The 19,495-nt window shown below is 38.3% G+C and overlaps 1 protein-coding gene across 2 annotated transcripts in view; it reads right to left on the bottom strand.

Annotated features, from left to right (window-relative positions):
- Window positions 1-445: 445 nt before the first annotated feature.
- The window catches only part of LIN7A (lin-7 homolog A, crumbs cell polarity complex component), a 49,971-nt gene continuing 30,921 nt past the window's right edge, over window positions 446-19,495 (bottom strand). Inside the window, exons 3-6 of one of the 2 annotated variants that reach the window (XM_052774493.1) lie at window positions 13,110-13,181; window positions 10,523-10,732; window positions 3,995-4,207; window positions 446-2,550 (exon numbers count right to left, since the gene is read on the bottom strand). In XM_052774493.1, the coding sequence (XP_052630453.1) occupies window positions 3,995-4,207; window positions 10,523-10,732; window positions 13,110-13,181 (495 nt within the window). In that variant the 3' untranslated portion in view covers window positions 446-2,550. The remainder of the gene's footprint in view (window positions 2,551-3,994; window positions 4,208-10,522; window positions 10,733-13,109; window positions 13,182-19,495) is intronic. The other variant, XM_052774491.1, reaches the window with a different exon arrangement.

Genomic DNA, 19,495 nt, shown 5'->3' with positions numbered 1-19,495 from the left:
CCTCAAGGGTAAATGTGAGCAATAAAACTCACTAAGCTGACTGAAGGAATATCAATTCAGTGTAGTGAAACAGCAAATGCCAGGAGACCAGTCAGGTAAAGTACGATCCACAAGTACCTGCAGACCTGCATGTGGGAAGTGTTGTCCTCTCTGCACTTGTTTTGGGTCCTAATTCAGCAATGCACGTGTGGAAGTGCCTTACTGCATCAGGACCAAAGACATTTAAATCACAAATCTAAAGACGGTCTACAACTAAATGCAGACGATAGGTTTAGGGACACACATTATTCTGTGATTAAGTGGCTATATGTTTTATTGATCAGAAGGGGCATGAAAACTGACCCTTATTTCTTCCTGCTTCCGCTTCAAATTCATTGACAGTTGTATTTTACTTATATTTTTCTTTCATCTTATTGTTAAAAGTTGGCAAAGACTAGAATGGTAATTTTAGTGTGTATAAATAATTTATTGAATAATAATATATGAAAATGAATTCAATATGCTTCTCTATATGAATGACATTCTATTATTGAAATTTCTTAATCAGCACATTCCACTCCATCAAATCGAAATTTTTTGAGGAAGAGGAGGAGAGGAGGTGGAGAGGTGGTTGGGAAAACTGCAGTACAGTGGGCTGACTAAATCTGAATACTTGGTCTCTGAAAATGCAGCTATCGGTGTAATTCAAATCATACTGATGAGATACAGAACAGTTATATGCAGTCATAATAACAATTTATATACTGTCAATATTAATAGCAGTGTCTGTTTGAGAATACAGTTTTAAAATAGGTACGTACAATTTTATTAAGTATAAAAAGACACCGTGCAGAGCACAATACAATATATTTCATCTTTAATTCTGCTAGTTCTCAAACTCCACTGTCTTAATTGATATTGTCACCAATGACCACTGGATAGAATTGCTTCTCTGTATAAAATGAGGCTTCTCTGGATGAATTCATGCTGTTTGGTTTTAAAAATGCAGTAATTTCCTTTCAATGGCTACTTACACTGATCAAACCCTGTCAAGACTGTTGGCCAGCCTGCATTTGGTTTCTAACATATGCTATGATGCTGCCATTTTCCCCTCTTTTGCTTTGCTTCTCTCTGAGAATAGATCCGTCAAAAATATTAATTGTGACTTTGTTCCAAGTTCACAACCAGAACACTGGTTCAGACCGTTTCTACATTCCTCACATTACTAAACTTACACCGACATCAGCTGGAGTTTTCAACATGCAAGGGTTCTCCCCTAAGCTCCTTTTCTCCCCCAGTCTTTTCTAATGAAGCATAGAAGGCATGCTGAAAATGATTTTTTTTTTTTAGAATTTGGGGGTTCCATTTTATTATTTTCTTCAAAGTAGATGACATTGCCTTCCAGCTTTGACTATTTTCTTTGGAAAAGCAGACATGTAAACTTAAGAACTTAGTTATATATTTTGTTTGCACATTCCAATTTGGTTTGATTAAAAAAAAAAAGTCAACTCTAACTTCAAATTGATTTAAATGATAATGTGCAGGTCCTAAAAGAAACAACTTGTACTTCCTCCTCTCTAAAATATATTAACATTAGACTGGAAAATAAAGTAAAGAATACAGAAAAGCTGAGATTATGCTATCACATAATATCTGTCAAACAAAGCCTGGTCTTTTGCTAACATTAGCTTACTACATTTGCAATACATGCTAAGCAAAGACCCTATTTCTCTAACAGGTACATTCAGACAATATATATTTTATGGAATAAATATATAATATATCCAGTTATAGATTTCTGAATAGTAACTATAATAGATACAAGCAATACCTACATTTAAAAATACAGTTCTAGGATTCCCTAACTTTACTACTAATAAAATTAAAATTGACCTAAAACTTTCTCACTCTGATGCATAATAAAATATATGGAAACACCAAGAGTAAAAAGCCAATTGCTTCTACAAATGGAATACTTTATAAATATAGTAAATTGCTATTTCCAGAGGGAAAATTGAAAATTATAAACAGGAAGTTAGGTTAAAACAGCTCTACAATATATAGTACAAAGTGGCTATGAAGCGTGATGTATGAGTTTGATGTCTGTGGCAAAATTTCGAACTGATGTAGTTGTTCATTTCTGGAGATAACTGTAGAGAAAGATTCTGTCCCCCAAAGCAGCCAATCTTGATCTCCTTAAAACAAAACTTTCAGTGACTACAGAAAGCCAACTGGCCAATTTGCCAGAGTAAGGAGTGCAAGATTAGATCAAACAGAATTATTTGGAAGCCCTGGACTTCTTTGTTTCATAGGGTTTACCTATCATGCTGTTCTCATTAGGAACAGAGTCACAGAAGTACTATGTATCTGTGACTGCCGTGTGCGGAAAAGCTTTATCGTGAAGGTACCCTCCCTATGGCTGTCTTTACATTATTCTTGTATTGCACATTCTCCAGATGAATTCTGTTTTGTGTTCCTGTAGTTGTTTCCTTTTGCTGGAATACTGAAGTACACCTCTGGTTGCTTGATTACTGAACTCTTGATCGAGGCTTTTTCTTTCTTGAGAATAACCTAGAATTAAAGAAACACATTTCTCAGAGCAAGCACAAGGAACTGAGGAATTAAGTTGCTGGCTGTCTCTGCCTGCCTTTCTTCCCTTTCAGTTTGAAGAAAAATTTAAAATCAGTAAAAATACCTTATTTGCTAATGAAAAGATCTAGGTAACTTAAAAAAATGAAAAAATTCCCATGAGACTGTGCCATTTGCATGTTCATCTCCTGCAATGGCCCTATTTTACACAGAAACCCAAAACTTACCTTCATGAAATACTACTGTTTATACCTCCTGCCCGAGTTGAAGCCCTGAGGTGGGATTTAGATCCCACTCACAGCCTTTGTTTGCATCAACAAAGCTGGAATTCTGGTGGTCACAGGACAGGGGATCTACAAGGTGGATGTTTTCCCCTAAATATCAACACAGGACAGCGTTAACATTAATAACGATGAAACCATCACTGGGAGCTTCAGTTTCTGACCGTCTGGGGACTTTCTGAGTCACTTGTAGATTCTCATTGGTACAAACATCCTGTTTTGGGAACAGCTGGTATGAGATGTGGAGGATTGGGATGTAAGTCATTGGGACGTGCTTCCTACTTGATTTCGTTTGGGCAAATGGAGCGTATCTATAAATGTATTTATGTCACAAACTCTCACTGACTTCAGAAAAAATGCATATAGGGAGAATCTCTGTGCCTCACGTCATGTGTTTTGACTGCACCGGGAAACTTGCAAGCCTCTCGGAAGCTACTGTAATATTGAATGTCAGTCAAGAGTGAATGAAATACTTCCTACCAAACTGGAGATGAGAAGTAAGGTTCTCTGCGGAGTAACCACAGAGTGATGTTTGGGTTCCCTACAGCAGGGGAGGGACTAGGAAGACTTTTCTTCATGTACCAGCAGCAGATCCTGATGTTTTGTTGCAGAGTGGTAACAGACTAGTTGAAAATATATTAAACTCTGTCTATATCTGGTAGCATATTCTTACTTGTCACAGATGCTCTGGTTTTTAATTAAAAAACGTTCCCAGGAACAACAGACTGCTTACACAGTCTTGCTTGCAGGTAAGCCAGGGCTGCCTAGTGGCTATTGATCTCGGGGTTATTAGTTGGAAATTGGCTCCAGAGTTTGTTACGGCCTTTCACTTATTTTCAAAATGCACTTTTACCGGGACAGTCCGTGTGGAGATGTACTAAAGAATGAGCTCCGATCATCCTCCCTGCAGTATGGGCTTGCTGGGGCCCTGCCTGTCCCTGACCCCCCCGTCCCCGGACTCCCCTTGCCCTGCCCACGGCCCAGGACCCCCCGTCAGCCCCCCGGGGCCGTCAGCCCCCCACCCAGCACACGGCAGCAGGGCCGCTCTCCAGCCCTGTCCCGACGGATCCCTGGATCCCGGGGAGGTGCTGGCCCAGGCAGGGTGCCGTCAGGGGGCTTTAGGGAAGACCAATGAATCCTCTCACCTACGACATATGGTTTTGCTGTGTGGTTTGCTGCTGTTGCTGCTGCTGAATGAGCAATTGCTGCTGTTGCCGGCGCCGGGCTGTCCTCAGTTTTTCGAAGCGAGCCTCCATCTCCTCCAGCACCTTGGGAGTGTAGCGTACCACCAGCTTGACGCTGTCCTTGGCCGCCTTCAGCAGCTCCACTGCCTTCTCGTGGTGTTCTCCTTCCACGCTCTGGGAGCAGGGAGAACAGATTTAATAATGGTAAAGCTGCTTCGATCTAGAGCTCTGTCCCCTTTTTCATACGGAAAGGCTGTCGGGGTTTTAGGAAGTCTCTGCACCTTACATTTTTCAAAGGGCCATCAAGGGAAAGCGTTAAGTAAGATTTATGCGCTGCTGGGTATGTATTCATCTTCTTATTTTAAACAACCCTAATCTGTTTTAGGTTGCACTACAAACCTAATTTCTGATCTGTGTGAAAAGGAGGGGAAATACTCAATGAGCTTTACGCAAACAAAAACAATGTTAAAAAAACCCCCAACCCCTCAGTAAAAACCCAAATGAACTGTTTGCAAGGTACAAAAGTAAAATCCTATTTAAATGTGGGTAAGAAATGAAGAAATTGCAAGTTTGAAATGGCAATTCCTTTCTTACGCCCTGGCCCTGTTTGGATCCCGCAGGGAACGACATGTGGTGATTAAGCAGTCGCTGAGCTGCAGGCGAAGGAGCATGCCCGCTGCTCCCAGGGACAACCCGCGTCTTAGAGAGTTAATGGCATTGCTCACACAGTTAACATTTACGTGACATGGGTTCTCTATTGGAAATAAACTAGTCGTTATCTGGTTTGTTGTAAGCAATCAAACACTAACAACTGAAACATTGCAAGTTCTTGCCGAAGGAATATATATTTTCCCTCCTTTTCTGCAAAGTGTTTTATAGTAAGATGATATCTGCTGTTAAAGCAGAAGTATTCCCAAAGGGGCTCAAGCTCTGATTTCTATGCTAGCATTGTTTGAAACAGTAAATTTCCAAAAGGGGGAGGTGACTCAGCTGTGAAAAGAGTATTTAATTTCTACCATTAAGTGGACTGACCAGAGTGCTTTTCAGGAATGTGGATTGTTCCACACCTTAAGAGAAAGGAAGAAATTTTCTAATGGTGTATGATTGCACACGTGTGTTGTAGGCTATATTCCAACAAACAAAAGTATCTCTGCACAGAAGAAAAAAGCCTGCACACCTGAGATCTTCACAGGGATTTTAGACCATTTAAAAATAAGTAATTTTCTTCCCACATAAAGTAACTCAAGTTTTACTACATGCTGTGGTTTAAAACTCTTATGTATACCATGCGATTTAAAATGAAACTATACCCGTAGGCTTCCAAAGAGAAGCAGCAGCATTCAAAATATTTGAAGTTCAATTCATGCTAAAAGAATAACTTAGCATCGTTATAGCAACTGTCAGAAGAAAATTCTTTCTATTTTCATCTCTCCTATTTGACTGAGTAGCATTGTGCAAGAACAGTGAATAAGAATTACTTCTGCTGTGGCACACTATGAGCTAGAAATAATGATTTAAAAGTTTCAAAAAGCAGACACAATACACTTCTACATAAATAATATAAACAACACAATTCAAGCTTATTGCCTTGCTATTTATCTTCCTTCCGTTAAATATCCTTCAAGATATCAACACAAATAATTATTTCATGTCTGGGTCAACTGACTGGACTCAAAGAGTTTCTACAGAAATGTTAAGATGCTTTGAAAATATTAATGCAAGTTAGAGAAATAATGAATGTCATTTCAGGTGCTGAAATGATTACCAGAAACAGAGAAAACCTTGAAGTAAACATACATTCGATTGTTGAAATAAATGACTTTCTGTTTTTGAACTGTATGTTTATGAAATTCCTCCAGTAGGTCTCCTATTCAAAGATCTTAAAGAAAACTCATGATCTGTGATGACCAGATGTCGTGGTTTAACCCCAGCCAGCAACTAAACACCACGCAGCCGCTCACTCACTCCCCCCCACCCAGTGGGATGGGGGAGAAAATCGGGAGAAGAAGCAAAACCCGTGGGTTGAGATAAGAACGGTTTAATAGAACAGAAAAGAAGAAACTAATAATGATAATGATAACACTAATAAAATGACAACAGCAATAATGAAAGGATTGGAATGTACAAATGATACGCAGTGCAATTGCTCACCACCCGCCGACCGACACCCAGCCAGTCCCCCGAGCGGCGAATCCCTGCCCCCCACTTCCCCGTTTCTGTACTGGATGGGACGTCACATGGTATGGAATACACCGTTGGCCAGTTTGGGTCAGGTGCCCTGGCTGTGTCCTGTGCCAACTTCTTGTGCCCCTCCAGCTTTCTCACTGGCTGGGCATGAGAAGCTGAAAAATCCTTGACATTAGTCTAAACACTACTGAGCAACAACTGAAAACATCAGTGTTATCAACATTCTTCGCTCTGAACTCAAAACATAGCACTGTACCAGCTACTAGGAAGACAGTTAACTCTATCCCAGCTGAAACCAGGACACCAGATTTGTTAGAAATTGTGATTGGGATAAATCTGCTGAACAAGCACTGCTACCCAAAAGTAATTTGGAGAAAAAAAGTGTTTCCTTACAAATATTTGAAAAAGAGGCAATTGTTGTTGTATAAGAAACAGTGAATGTGTCTAATGCTCCAGAGCTAAAATAAAAAGCTACAGATGCACAGGGTGTTTTATGAAATTGCTTTAATGAACAGATCACAGATACAAATTAAAACCTCTTCCCCAAGTCCCCTATCCCATAACTCCTCAATGTTAGAATAGGCAATCATACCTAACAAATACTGTAACTATCTTTTATAACTCATTGCTTTGTGACAGGCTTTGATACTGGCTTTTGTAAACAGAGTTCTCACCTTAAGAGGAACTGTATAAAATTTGGCATTGTTTTATATTTCATTTTTTGCTTGTGAATCGTGGTCAGTATGACGTGGCATGGACATCCAGAGGAAACGACAGTGTATTCAGTGTTGTCATGATTAGTTTTGCTGTGGAACAGTATGAACTTAGAACAGGCTATGAACAAAAATCGTAATCGCCCAAGCTACATGAAGTAGCTAAAATATTCATTTGCTTTCAAAGAGTTGGATGTTCTGACACCAATAAGCAATTGTGATTGTTCTGTAGGGGAGTAACAAGATGGTGTACTTTAATACTTCATACAACTTAGTAAACTGGATTTAATTCATGATTGCCTGTTTTCTTTCCCATTTGCCTCCGGTCTTGTTCTTCCAGTTTACAGCCAGTATTTTCTAATTAGAAATGAAGGGTTTGACTTTGTTGCTATCCAGGTCAATGGAAAACTCCCATCGACTCGAACAGCAGTGATGATACAGAATTAAGCCTAAAGCTCTGAACCATAAGCAAAGAGGGGAAAATAACAAAGGCAAAGTAAAAGATAGTGCTGCTAAAAATGAATCCTACTCTCCAAACATACCTGACTCAGGTCTTAACAACTACAGCCTTCAGCTGCTATTAATATGATTGCTATACTTGCTCTTAATGTCTTCGTTGCTGCTTGCAATCATATTTCCAAGGCATTACAAATGCTTCACCTGCATAGCAGTAGCTGCACAACTGAAATAGCAGAGCCCCTTGGAGTAGGGAAAAGAGCTCCTCCAGAGAAGGAGGTTGTTTTGCTGTTTGAATTCTTCCGCCTCGGCAAACCTCTGAGGCTGTGCGGGTGAGGGACTCCTGCTGGTATCGGTCATGCTTGTACAAGGGATTTTGCTGACTGGGTTATACTAGCTGGGGACATTGCGAGGATCTGACACACTCACGTTACTTTAGAACCGCCCACCAAACACAGGATTTAATAATTTTTTTTCGGCATGTACATCGTTATTTAATATGCATTTTTTTATTACATATATTTATATATACTTACGCCTTTAATTCCATTATTGCATTGGCAGATTGCATCAAAAAGAAGGATGCAAAATACTGTAGAGACAAGAACAGGTGAAAGAACTGCAGATATGGTGTGGGGAAACACCAACCATTACTGTCTCCAGGTTCACAGACTTGTCATAAATATAAGAGAAAAAAATCCCACTCTCTTGCAGACAAAAAAGAGAATCTGACTGTTACCCCACAAGTTGAGAAACTGAGGACAATATTTCTATTAGGTATATGTAAACAAATGCTTGGGTGACAAATTAGCCATTATAAATCTATTTTGCATCCCCTTCTGTATCTGACTCACACCAGGTATCTGACAAACACAGAATCTTTGCCAGATATGAACAGCCACCAGCAAGTGCTTTTGCTGAGCCATCTGCAGCGTTTACTGCTTTCAATTTCCTTTACTTTTAGGGGGTGTGGGACAAAAGTATGTAACAAAATCCCCAGCATAATGAGAAAACACTTTTTTAAACATCCGGTGAAACAGCTCAAGGAACAGTCATCCCAGTCATGCTGGGATAATGAATCTGGATTCTGAACACACCGCTCTAATTTTATGTTGATAATTATAAAGTTGGATAACCACCAACTGCTGAGCACAAACAAGTTACAGATATTTCATTTTCATTTCATGTTCCACTGCTGAGCCGTCTGTTGTATTGTACATACTGTATATTATTTGCTTTTCTCCAGCTAAATTAAGAGAAGCACAGAGTGAACTAGTCCCAGTGAACAATGTTAAATTTAGACCTTTTTCCTCCTGTCTGAAGCTGTCTGCAAACAAATTACCGCTTCTATAATTTTTGCCTTTTTATGAATTATATTGTATGGGCTTAATTCAGCCCAAGATTGGTTTATGAATATTGGCTCATAGGCATTATTTCAAGTATGCAACTGCAATTCAAACTTCAAATCCTGTTGTTTAGACTCCGAACACAAAAATATTTCTGTTGCATCTCTGAATCAACATTCTCGTGTGCCTACATGCAATTGGGAGTTTTATATTGTGTTTTTTTGCCACATTAGCTTAATATATATTCTAGAGCACGTTAATCAAATTTTTTGAAGAGAGTGTCATGAAATAGGGGTGACAACAGAGTCAAATTCAATATATCTTGACATCTGAATGTTCACCACTTTCTTCCCCAGTATTTGGCTAGATGCTGTTGACAGTAAAAGGATTTTTCAAGAACCATCCATCAGTCAGTGGTTATAAACTCTTTTTACCTGCCTTTTTATTCACCTGTTGAAAGAAGCGGTGAACAACAACAAAATTATTTGATCTACTTCTGATCAGTGAAGTTAAGGCAATTTACTTCATTAAATGTTCAGCTGATTTCTTTTTCAATGAATGAGACTAAATAATCTTTTCAGTGGGTTTTCTTTTTTTGTTTTGTATCTTTTCTTTCTCATTGTGTACTGGGGCAAGCAAGCTTCCAGACCAATTACTTCTCTTTTGAGAACATGATGGTTGATAGAAGAAGTGGTAAAAAGTCTGTCTGAAGTGTTGCACTGATACTTTGTTTCAAGAGAAAGGGAATAGCTATTGTTGAGAGAAACAGATGACAACATGAAAGCATGTAGAAAACAGCATTTTTTTCATTCTTTATGGGCTTGCAACAAAGAAGAAATTTAAGTTGGAAAGTTATATTTATGACTGGATTCAGGAATTGCTTCTACGTGCCTTTGGTGCATTTAAATAGGAGGTTTAGAGAGAGGTTTTGCATAAAAAAGAATTATGTTTTCATTAAGAGAAGTGTAGGGTTATATGAATGAGTATGCTTACATTCTCAGTACTTTACATTCCCTTGTAAAAGGGAACAAAAAGCAAAATGAAAGGCAGAATTTGACCCATATCATGTAGTCAGAGCCCTTTTCCTCTATTCCAACAGCCCTTTTATTTTTACCTCCTTATTGACATTCACAGCAAAACTACCGCAAAACACTCCACCCTGAAGTATTGACTTACATGAAAAACAACTATGTAAAAAATGTATCTTTTTACTGAGAATACATGCTCCCTGTGTATGTACGTTTGTACCAGTGATTTCTCTGACAAAAATATCATAGCTGGATGAATGTCACTGAAAGAAATCTGGAATGTACCTTCCATTGCAAATCAGCACCAAATGTGCTTACCAAATTTATTTTGATTTTATGTGTTCAAAGGCTCTGAAGTCCACAAGACTACACAAGCGCCACTAAGGCATCACTGTTCTAGGAAAGAGTGGTGTGCCTCAGAAGCTATGAAGCGCAAGGACAATAAAGTCTGTTATTATGCTTTTACTGTAAAAGGAATTTGCAGAATTATCAATTACAAAGACATAGCTTCCTTGGAAATTAAGCATGTGGTATGGATTTGAAATTAAGCTCTTCAAGCACTCCACTACAACAGAAATTGTAGTGGCACAAAGCTGTCGATGCAGCTTTGCCTCACTACACCACAAATGCACAATAGAGGTCTCTCACAGAGCTAATTCTTTTTGTTTTATGTGGCTGCATTTTAAATCACGGTATTATAACAGCTGTGAAAAATGAAAATCCAGATGAAAATGAAAGCTCTATCAAATTTCCACATACCACTCCATTAACTGAAAGCAGCTGGTCCCCTCGTTTGAGCCCTCCATGCCTTTCTGCCACTCCTCCAGGAATGATGCGAGAAATATAAATAGGTGAATTTTGTTCCTTTCCTCCCATGACATTAAAGCCCAGGCCTTCATCAGTCTTTGGCAGCTCCACCACTCGTGGGTGTGAATGGCCTTCGCTTGCAGCAAAAGCAGCAACTGTTGCCTGGAAGAAAAAAATGAGTGATTTGGCTATGCGGGGAGAACACTGATATACACCCTGTTGTTCATCTGCAGGAAGAATTCACTCCTGTGAAAACATTTTAGTATCTTACTCTTTTTCTGATTATCTGAAAGCATTTTAAAAATATTAAGTTCCATGCCAATGCTTTTGAAATAAAGGAATAAGCAGAGGAATAGAGAGTTTAGGTGACTTGTCAAAAGATAACGCAGAAAGTTAGCAGCAGAGCCAGAAGTAGGCACCGGGAAGCCTGACTGCGTGGTGGTGAACACTTATGATCACTAATGCGTTTCTTCATTGCCTTTTCACAGGGAGAAAATTTATTACTGTGGAATAAGAGAATGTGATCTCTACTGTGTTCCGAATTGAAATAAAGTGGATGAACTGAATTGTTAACTTTGCTCTGCTTTCAGAGGTACAGAATTATTTATTTTATTCTTTGGACACAGAAAAAATCCTAAAAGGATATTCTTATTTTAAAAAGTTTAGTTTATAATCTTTATGAAATCTTGCAAACTAAATAACTCCTGAAACAGGAATATGAGTTTTTATAAAATAATTGGATCAAAACTTTTATTGAAAAATTAAATCTTAAGACAATGGATTTATAAATCAATTAGAAAAATCCTATATTGTTAATCTTAGTCTAGCAAAAAAAAAAAAGTAACAAACTGTAAAGCTTGCATCCAGAAAAATATTACCTCTCATACTTCATTTTTTACTACAAGTATTTTCCTACTTACAGATCTTAGTAAATCATTAAATAAATATTAAGAAAATCTTTTATCCTTTTCAGCATGTGTTTGTAGTCCAAACTGCTCGAACAATTCTGCATTACGCTAATGTTCTTTGAGCATCCGAATAACGCTTGTGCTTAATAGAAGCTAGTGGATGATGTGACATAATGGATCATTCTCAGTTACATGTTTTTGCACATGCAGACCTTGTCATCATGCATACATTTTATGTCAGACATGAATGCACTAGGAGAATGCAATGCAGACAGCCCAGAAATAACCAGGAAATATTGCGATATTGAAACATTGCTCTGTAACCCTGCTGTTCTATATGAATAAGAAATGAGAATGGCAAACACTAATTGGATTTCTCCCCATTTACTATACAACATAGCAGTAATTTCTATGTTTACCTGCAGTGTAGACAAATCAGGATTTCATATACACATTTCTCTATATAGAACGATAGACCTTACAAATTTACATTGTCCATTAACTTTCAATTAGAAGAAGGTTAAAATCAGAAGAACAGCCTACAGAAAACAATGCTCTATTTAGTAAGGAAAATACACTGCAATTTAGTGTATATTAGGTTATTTGCTGGCTACTATACAGCTTGCTTCTCTAAAATACTGTAGAAATCATTTTGTAACACACTCCCAACCTTCATCTTCTGATACAGCTTTAAATTAAAATGTCTTAACTTAAATACATAATGGTAAGAGCTTAGTTCCGTTAGGATTTCAGGGAGTTTTGTCACTAACTTCACAGGAGTGGGACCATAAAGAAATATGTCTAAAAAAGATTTATGGCTTTTGCAGGTTTACCTGTTTTGCATAATATCTGCTATACCACCCAGAAGATAGTGTTGAGTACAAAATGATAATGGGAAAAAGAAAGCCATGGTGGATCTCTCTGTTTGGAAGCACCTATCTTTGTATATGTTATGAAAATACAGAGCATATTTCATAGTGGCACATAGAATGGGTTCTTTCATGGTTGTGTGAATTTCCTTAGAAAATTATCATTTTAGTAGTAGCAGTAATGTAGCTGTCATGGTCTAAGGATATGAGAGAGGCAGGTCCACATGGACAAAGAGACAATATATTTTATTATAACAGGTAATGCATCAGAAAAAATGGGTTTGCATTTGGCTCTGGAGTCTCTTGATCAGGCCATTTTTGTCACTGTTCATCCTTACCACTTGCTGAGTACCTACAGTTCCCATTAGTTAAAAGTAGAATTTTGACTGTTTAGTTTCTATCTCCCAAATCATTGTGTCCTCTCTGAATAAGCTGTATGGGAAAACAGTCCATTAAAATATTGGTTGTCGCAGGCAGACTTCTACAGAATGAACCAGTAGATCTGCTTTTGCAAAGCAACTTTTCAAAAAGCATCAAATTCCATAAAATCATTCTCTTTTCTTAAGCTACAGAAGCAGCATAAAGGTTGAAATTTTCCATTATGATTGTTACCTGGGAAGTAGCACTGGTTCTAGACTCTGGGCTGCCACTGATGTCTAAATTTTCTTACAGTGTACACACGAATACCTGAAACACACACGCGCACAGTCAATTACTAGGTCACTTTGGTAACATGTATTTCAACAGTTGCACGTATCCTACCTTTGCAGTGGCCCTGGCTCGGAATTCGGGGCAGCCATTAACAGTTATGGTTTCATGCATGTATTGATACACCTAAAACGTTCATGAAAATAAAATGAAATTAATTATAGAAGCAAAACAAGGACTATATATTAACCCAGACAGGACTGTCCCTTTCCCTCATAAGGCTATGTTTCATTAATGCTGTATTCATGCAATCACATAGCCAAGTGTCTGCTAAAGTTGTGCATGCTTAGGTTTACAGAGAACACCAATCTGTGTTTCTCATGACACTTTGCAAACTTAACTGTACATCTTCCAACATGATTCCCTTCCCATCTCTAGCACGTCATTTCCCCAAACCAGGACAGTTAGGTTCTATGTTATCAAAAATTGGTGTCTCCAGGCAACTGATTTGAATGCAAATGATGTGAACTGATTTGAGTGGTGTCTTAGCCTCCAACAACGGCTTCTTTGTTCTCTGAACTTTCCTAAGAACTAAAGATTTAGGAGACTGATGTTAAAAAAATATATAAGTAAGTTGTTCAGCATACTACTTCTGAAGAGTGGAAGTGAAAATTAAATTTTGCAGAAAGGCCACAGTACTGGTTTCCATCAACCATAGCTAGGAATGGCGAAAAGGGCTGGCAGTCTGGTAGGTCAGACATGGACAATGGGTAAGCTTATCCTTTAGAAAGGAATTGTACATTCACATAAATGGCATAAAATCAACATTGCCAATATGTACAACATTCTGTCTATTTTTTTTTTCTGGTATACACTCTTGGCCCACTTTCTCTGGTCCTTAACTCTCCCTTTTAAACATTTTCAGTAAGGAGAAAGGAAAAGGCTCTCTCACACTGCCTTTGTTCTCTAGATTTGTCACATTCTTAGACAAAAAATATCAAAAAATGCCATGATACGAGCCAGTCATTTTGAAAGCAAACTTAAAATATTTATATACAGCATACAGAATATTTTTTTGAAAGACAAAGGTGAATGCAAACAAACAAAACATTTGATTTAATTTTCTTATAAAACCACCAAACCTAAAAAAATGTTCCTCTGTGCCACTGATTTACTCCGGGCATTTTCTCGACCTACTTCATCAGGAATTTTGTCTTTACATGTGCTTTATGTCTTCATTACATGTGCTTTATGTCTCAGGCTGCATTCCTCAGAGAGAACCTTTGCTGGTAAAGTATGTTAGGTTTTACAGCAATCTCTTTCTTAGGGTCCTCGAGGAGTGCAGATTCAATTGTACTTTTGAAAATATATTTACCTTTCACTGATTTGGTGCTACTTTAGCAGGAGTGCCAAAACTTCCCTCTTTGGTAATGTAAATGCTACTTTGGCAGAGAAGGTGTCAGATCCTGTACTTAATTGACTTATCCCTGGAGATATTTAAAAGACATGTAGATGTGGCACTTAGGGACACAGTTTAGTGGTGGACTTGGCAGTGTTAGGTTCACACTTAGACTTGATGATCTTAAAGGTCTTTTCCAACCTAAATGATTCTACGATTCTATAAACATCGGCTTGTCCCATTGATAGGTAAAACTTCCCCATCCCGCTGTCCTGATGACTTGTTATGCAGTATCATAATGATGTATCTCTCCCCACTGAGCCTGTTATTATAAAACTTACACACTGACGAACATACTGCTACAAACATCTAAACGGAATTAAGATGTGTGGCTCATTTCTGATCTCAGTGGACAGACATAGTGGTAATCAAACACTCTCAAGTAGTAAAATGTTTGGGATGACTGATCCCCAAACCTTTTTTGAGGGATATCATACACAAGGAAAAGGCAAGAAAGGAAAGGAGATAACTAATGCAATCCATTTTAGAGATCTAAAATATGCTAAACACTTTCAAAGTACAGCAAAAAGATTATTTGTCTTGACTACTGTCAGCACATAAGTCATTCTAGGACTTAATTCAGAAAAACTTGGGCCAGTGAAGAAAACTGAGACAAGGGGAACACACTGAAAAGTTTTCTGCTTTCTCCATTTGAAATGAAATCTTGCTTCCATTGGTAAAATTGACATTGACCTCAGCAGAGGCCAGGATTTTGCCCTTAATTTTAAAAATATGAAAAAAGAAAGCTCTTCTATAGCCTCTAAAGGATCTCTGGCTTGTTCTGTCTAGGTACTCGGTGATGCCATCATAAAAACAGGTTGAGTCTACATACTCAGCATTATCCTGCACCGATCAGTTCAATGTTTATTGTATTATGGCGTAGGACGTATTCTTATAAGAACAACTACTACATTATATAAGAATACTGTGTAATTGCACTAATGAATCATTAAATACTTGTTACTTCAAAAACCATTCTGTATTGAATCACACTGATAATGCTCGATTTTCTTGATATCTGCAGGTTCACCTTCACCTTATAGCATGAGAGCAGGTTGTACATATTGTTTTTGCTTGCACAGCTATAAATGCTGTGGCTAGCTATAATGTCTAGAAGCATATATTTGATTGCTCAACTATTATGACATTAAATTGTTTTGAAAACAGGTCACAGTATTTCAGAGGTAGGAACAGTTACGAAGAAGTTCTTTAAAATATTCATGACTAAGGCAGAATATCACAAAAGTGAGCTGATAATGATACATTCATGTGATTATTTGCTAGGTTTGATGTCATATAATTCCATATTGTATGCATCCTACCAGTATCTAGCTGGCAAGCTTCCTAATATCCAATATCCTGGTAACTAGTTAGTATACTGGTGAAACAACAAACTCACTAGTGTGTGCTTAAACTATATGTCAAAAAAGAATCAACTGACTCAAAAACTTGTGGAAAATATGACCAATAATGTCATATAATCCTTGGGTTCATTTGTAAACTTCCAGTGATAACAGATTTAAAATTGTGTTCTGCAAAGAGTTATCAGCGATCATAGTATCTATAGCACAGTTATTAGGAAAAGAAGTCTTGCATGTCAAATCTCACTCTCTATAAGCAACAGATGTGACCAGTCGAGTATCTGCTTGAGGCATTTGTAAATCTAATTCTCCTATTTGACTGTTACATAACGTTTAATATAATTTGAGTTTAAGAAGGATAAATCATACACCTACATAACTTTCTTATGTCAGTTTAACAACCAAACACAGATCAACTGTACCTGTTCCACCAAGCCCCTTAAACTCTTTGTAGGGTTCAGATCTAATCATTGCTCATTCTAGCAATGCACAAAAAGCACACTGAAGTCCATAAATAATCGTTGTTTGCCTGTAGCCACACTAACCCCTTTATCTATGCTGTTCTCAGCACCACCTTAGCCATGATTTGTGCACAACGAATCCATTCTGCTGCCTCTTCTATGTACATAGAACAGATAAACTGAAAATCTCTTTGTTCTCAAACTAAATAAGGTAGCATTTAAATCCTCCCAGAGTGGAATATAGCTTCTTGTTCAATCCATTGTACATGACAAATAATTGAAATGGTTTTATAAAATCTTTCCTTTCAGTGCCTACTATTATTTGTACACCCGATTGAAGTTTTAACATATAGCAATTCTCCTGAATCTAACAATGTCAACCTTAAGATGTCCTTATAAGACCTTCTGTAAATTTCCTTATTTGGACAAAATATCACTCAGTACAGAAGAAGACAAAGGTGCAGAATTTAATTATAAGTATTTGAAAAGCTCTTTTAGGATATTTACTAAAGAAGTCTTTTAAAACAGTGACCTTTGTTGACCATGACAGATGAATCATTTCAAAAGACATCATTGTGTAATACAAATGAGTTGAAGAAAGACAATTAACATATCACAGAATTGCAGACTGGTTGAGGTTGGAACAGACCTCTGGAGGGCATCTTGTCCAACCCCCTTGCTCAAGCAAAGCCACCTAGAGCCGGTTGCCCAGGACAGTATCTGGGCAGCTACTACATGTTACTAATTTGAAAAAGAGCTGCATATCTATTTTTGTATGTACAGCTATTTCTTGTTAGAGTGTCTGAAAGACTACACGGGTGTTCAGTAATATTATTTGCTGACAGACTCCATACACAGTCTGATGGTCTAGTGCCTAGGGAAAAGAGTTTCCACAATTCATTAATAATAGAGATTAAATTACAGGTGAAATGTCAATGTTTCAAGACGCAAAGCTGCAGCTGTAAGGTAAATGGTAATGTTTTAGATAATTTTCCCCCACAGCGATTTCTACGAAGACTGTCAGTGTCTGTACACTGAACGTTCATCGGGTAAAAGCGTGCTGCAGACAGGGGTTTGTTCACAAAGCTCTCATTTGTGCTGTGGAGCTAGATGTACTCAGCTTTGTTTTCTCTTTCCTGTGGTGCAGAGAATACAATACTCCCATCAAGAAATACTCCTGAAAGCAGGAATATAGATCTCAGACTTTTTCAGCTTCTGCAGGTAGTCTCCTCAGACACCATAATCTAAAGTTATTCTCCCACAGTACTCAAAAAATACAAAAAGAGAGAGGGAGGAAAATTACAACTAGAAAATCTGAACTTAGAAGTGAATCCTCCTTGTACCGTGGCAGCTCTTGCTGGCACACAGAAATGTACATTTTATTACTTCTCCCAGCAGGAGCTGTAGTGAGTCAGATACAGCAGGTATAATTGTTATGACGATGCTCCTCGTCCCCACGCACATAGCTGGGAGGCAAAGCAGCTGGTTTAGCATTACTGAAGCATGGGAAGGGGCATTGCCTTACAGGTACTTTAGGAGCTAGCTTCTTAACAAAAATTACTCCATACGGACTCATAACAAAGCAGCACGTACTGGGCTGGCCTATTTAAGTCAATGCGAAGCTTTAGGAGGAGGCCCAGGAATAACAGTGCACTTAGCAGCCTGTTTTATAAAGGTGACTAGAAGCAGCATTCTGTTTACAACCTGAATGATGCAGCATCTCTTCTGCTGAATTCTTGAAGTTACAATTTAATTAAACAGATTTTGTTCCATTAAATTCTGTAAGAGGTATTCAGTGCTTCCTCCCCTGATGAAATATTATGTAATTCTAACTGCAACTCTACCTACAATAATGACGCTCAATAGATGTTAGGACAACTCAGTCTAAACATCAGAAGGGAAGAGGCGTGAGGCAGAAATCATTTTGCAACAATGAACAAGTGTTCAAAAAAAACCCACAGACAAAACCCAAGACAGAGTACATTGCAATTTAGAGCTGTGAAGCAGCAGGCCCAGACAAACTTTTCTGAGATTTGTAAGTGAAGGAGTAACCTTTTTGAAAATGTTGGGGGTTTCTTAGCACATGAGATAACATATGTAAGAAGTAGTAATCAGTTGTGTTTCCACAGTGCCTGCAGTATGATAAAATATAAAAGGACATAAAACTCTTCCTTCAAGAAGTCACAACCTAAGTAAGTGCCATAGGTAAGGTTAAAGGGTGGAACGAAGAAGCAACCTGCAAAGAGATCGATTACCGATGTTTAACACATGTATTGGCATCATCTGTGTTTAGTTTGGCTGCCATATTTTTTAATGCTTCAATGAAGAGGAGAACTGTATATCTATTTTTGGAAGAAGTCCTTCAAGGAATGGAAGACAGGAGCCTGACAGACAGTATGGAGGGGAGACTTAGCATGAGAAAAACCAGTGCAAGGAAGACAATTGATTCATTGCATTTATGTAGTCTTGTCAATGGAACAGTATACATGTGTGCATCCTTGCAGAACCGAGGCTAAGCTATAAAAGGGAAATTATTATTTACTTACACTTCGGCATGATGCTTCTGCCATCAACTATGCTGAATCACTGTCTCTCTAATTGCCTTCATATGTTGGAAAGGATGAAGTAAGTATTTCTCCCTTCTAAGTTGTCAAGTAAAAAGGAATGTCTCAGTCAGTCTTTTACCACGGTGAGAAGCGCTCATGCCTGTTTGTATGTTGTATGTGCTTTATGCAGCATAGCTGCTGGCCTCTCTCCTCCCCTGTTCCCCAAATCTGCAGCCGGTTCTCAAACCTTCAACCTCCTTGTGACCTAAGAGGTGAGACCCATATATCATCTCATTTGGGATGTGTGGTCCAGTCCTCAGGGCAGGAGGACGCCTGCTTTTGTGACAGGGAGAAGTTACAGTGCAAAGGTGCACTGGAGAGCCGCTGACCTCCACTGTGGTGCCTGTGAATGCCTTGCTTCTGAGGGCAAACTTCCACCTGCAGCACAAACCACTTGTGTCCTTTTTCCCCCTCTGCTTTGTTTTTATCATTTTTACCTCTTCACATTCTGTTTGGCATTTTTTCCTTCCCTACAACCTCTTGCCTGTATTTTCCATTCTTAATCCAATACATTTATGTCTGTGGAGGGGGATGCATTGGTTTGTATGCCTGGACAGACTACCCCAGAGCTGTACTTCAGCACTAAATTCAGATCATACTTCCATCACATCAG

The sequence above is a fragment of the Harpia harpyja genome, chromosome 23, assembly GCF_026419915.1.
Source record: "Harpia harpyja isolate bHarHar1 chromosome 23, bHarHar1 primary haplotype, whole genome shotgun sequence".
In the NCBI taxonomy this organism is placed as follows: domain Eukaryota; kingdom Metazoa; phylum Chordata; class Aves; order Accipitriformes; family Accipitridae; genus Harpia; species Harpia harpyja.
Note: the sequence above shows the minus strand (reverse complement) of the source record. Positions and strands in the feature narration are given on the sequence as shown.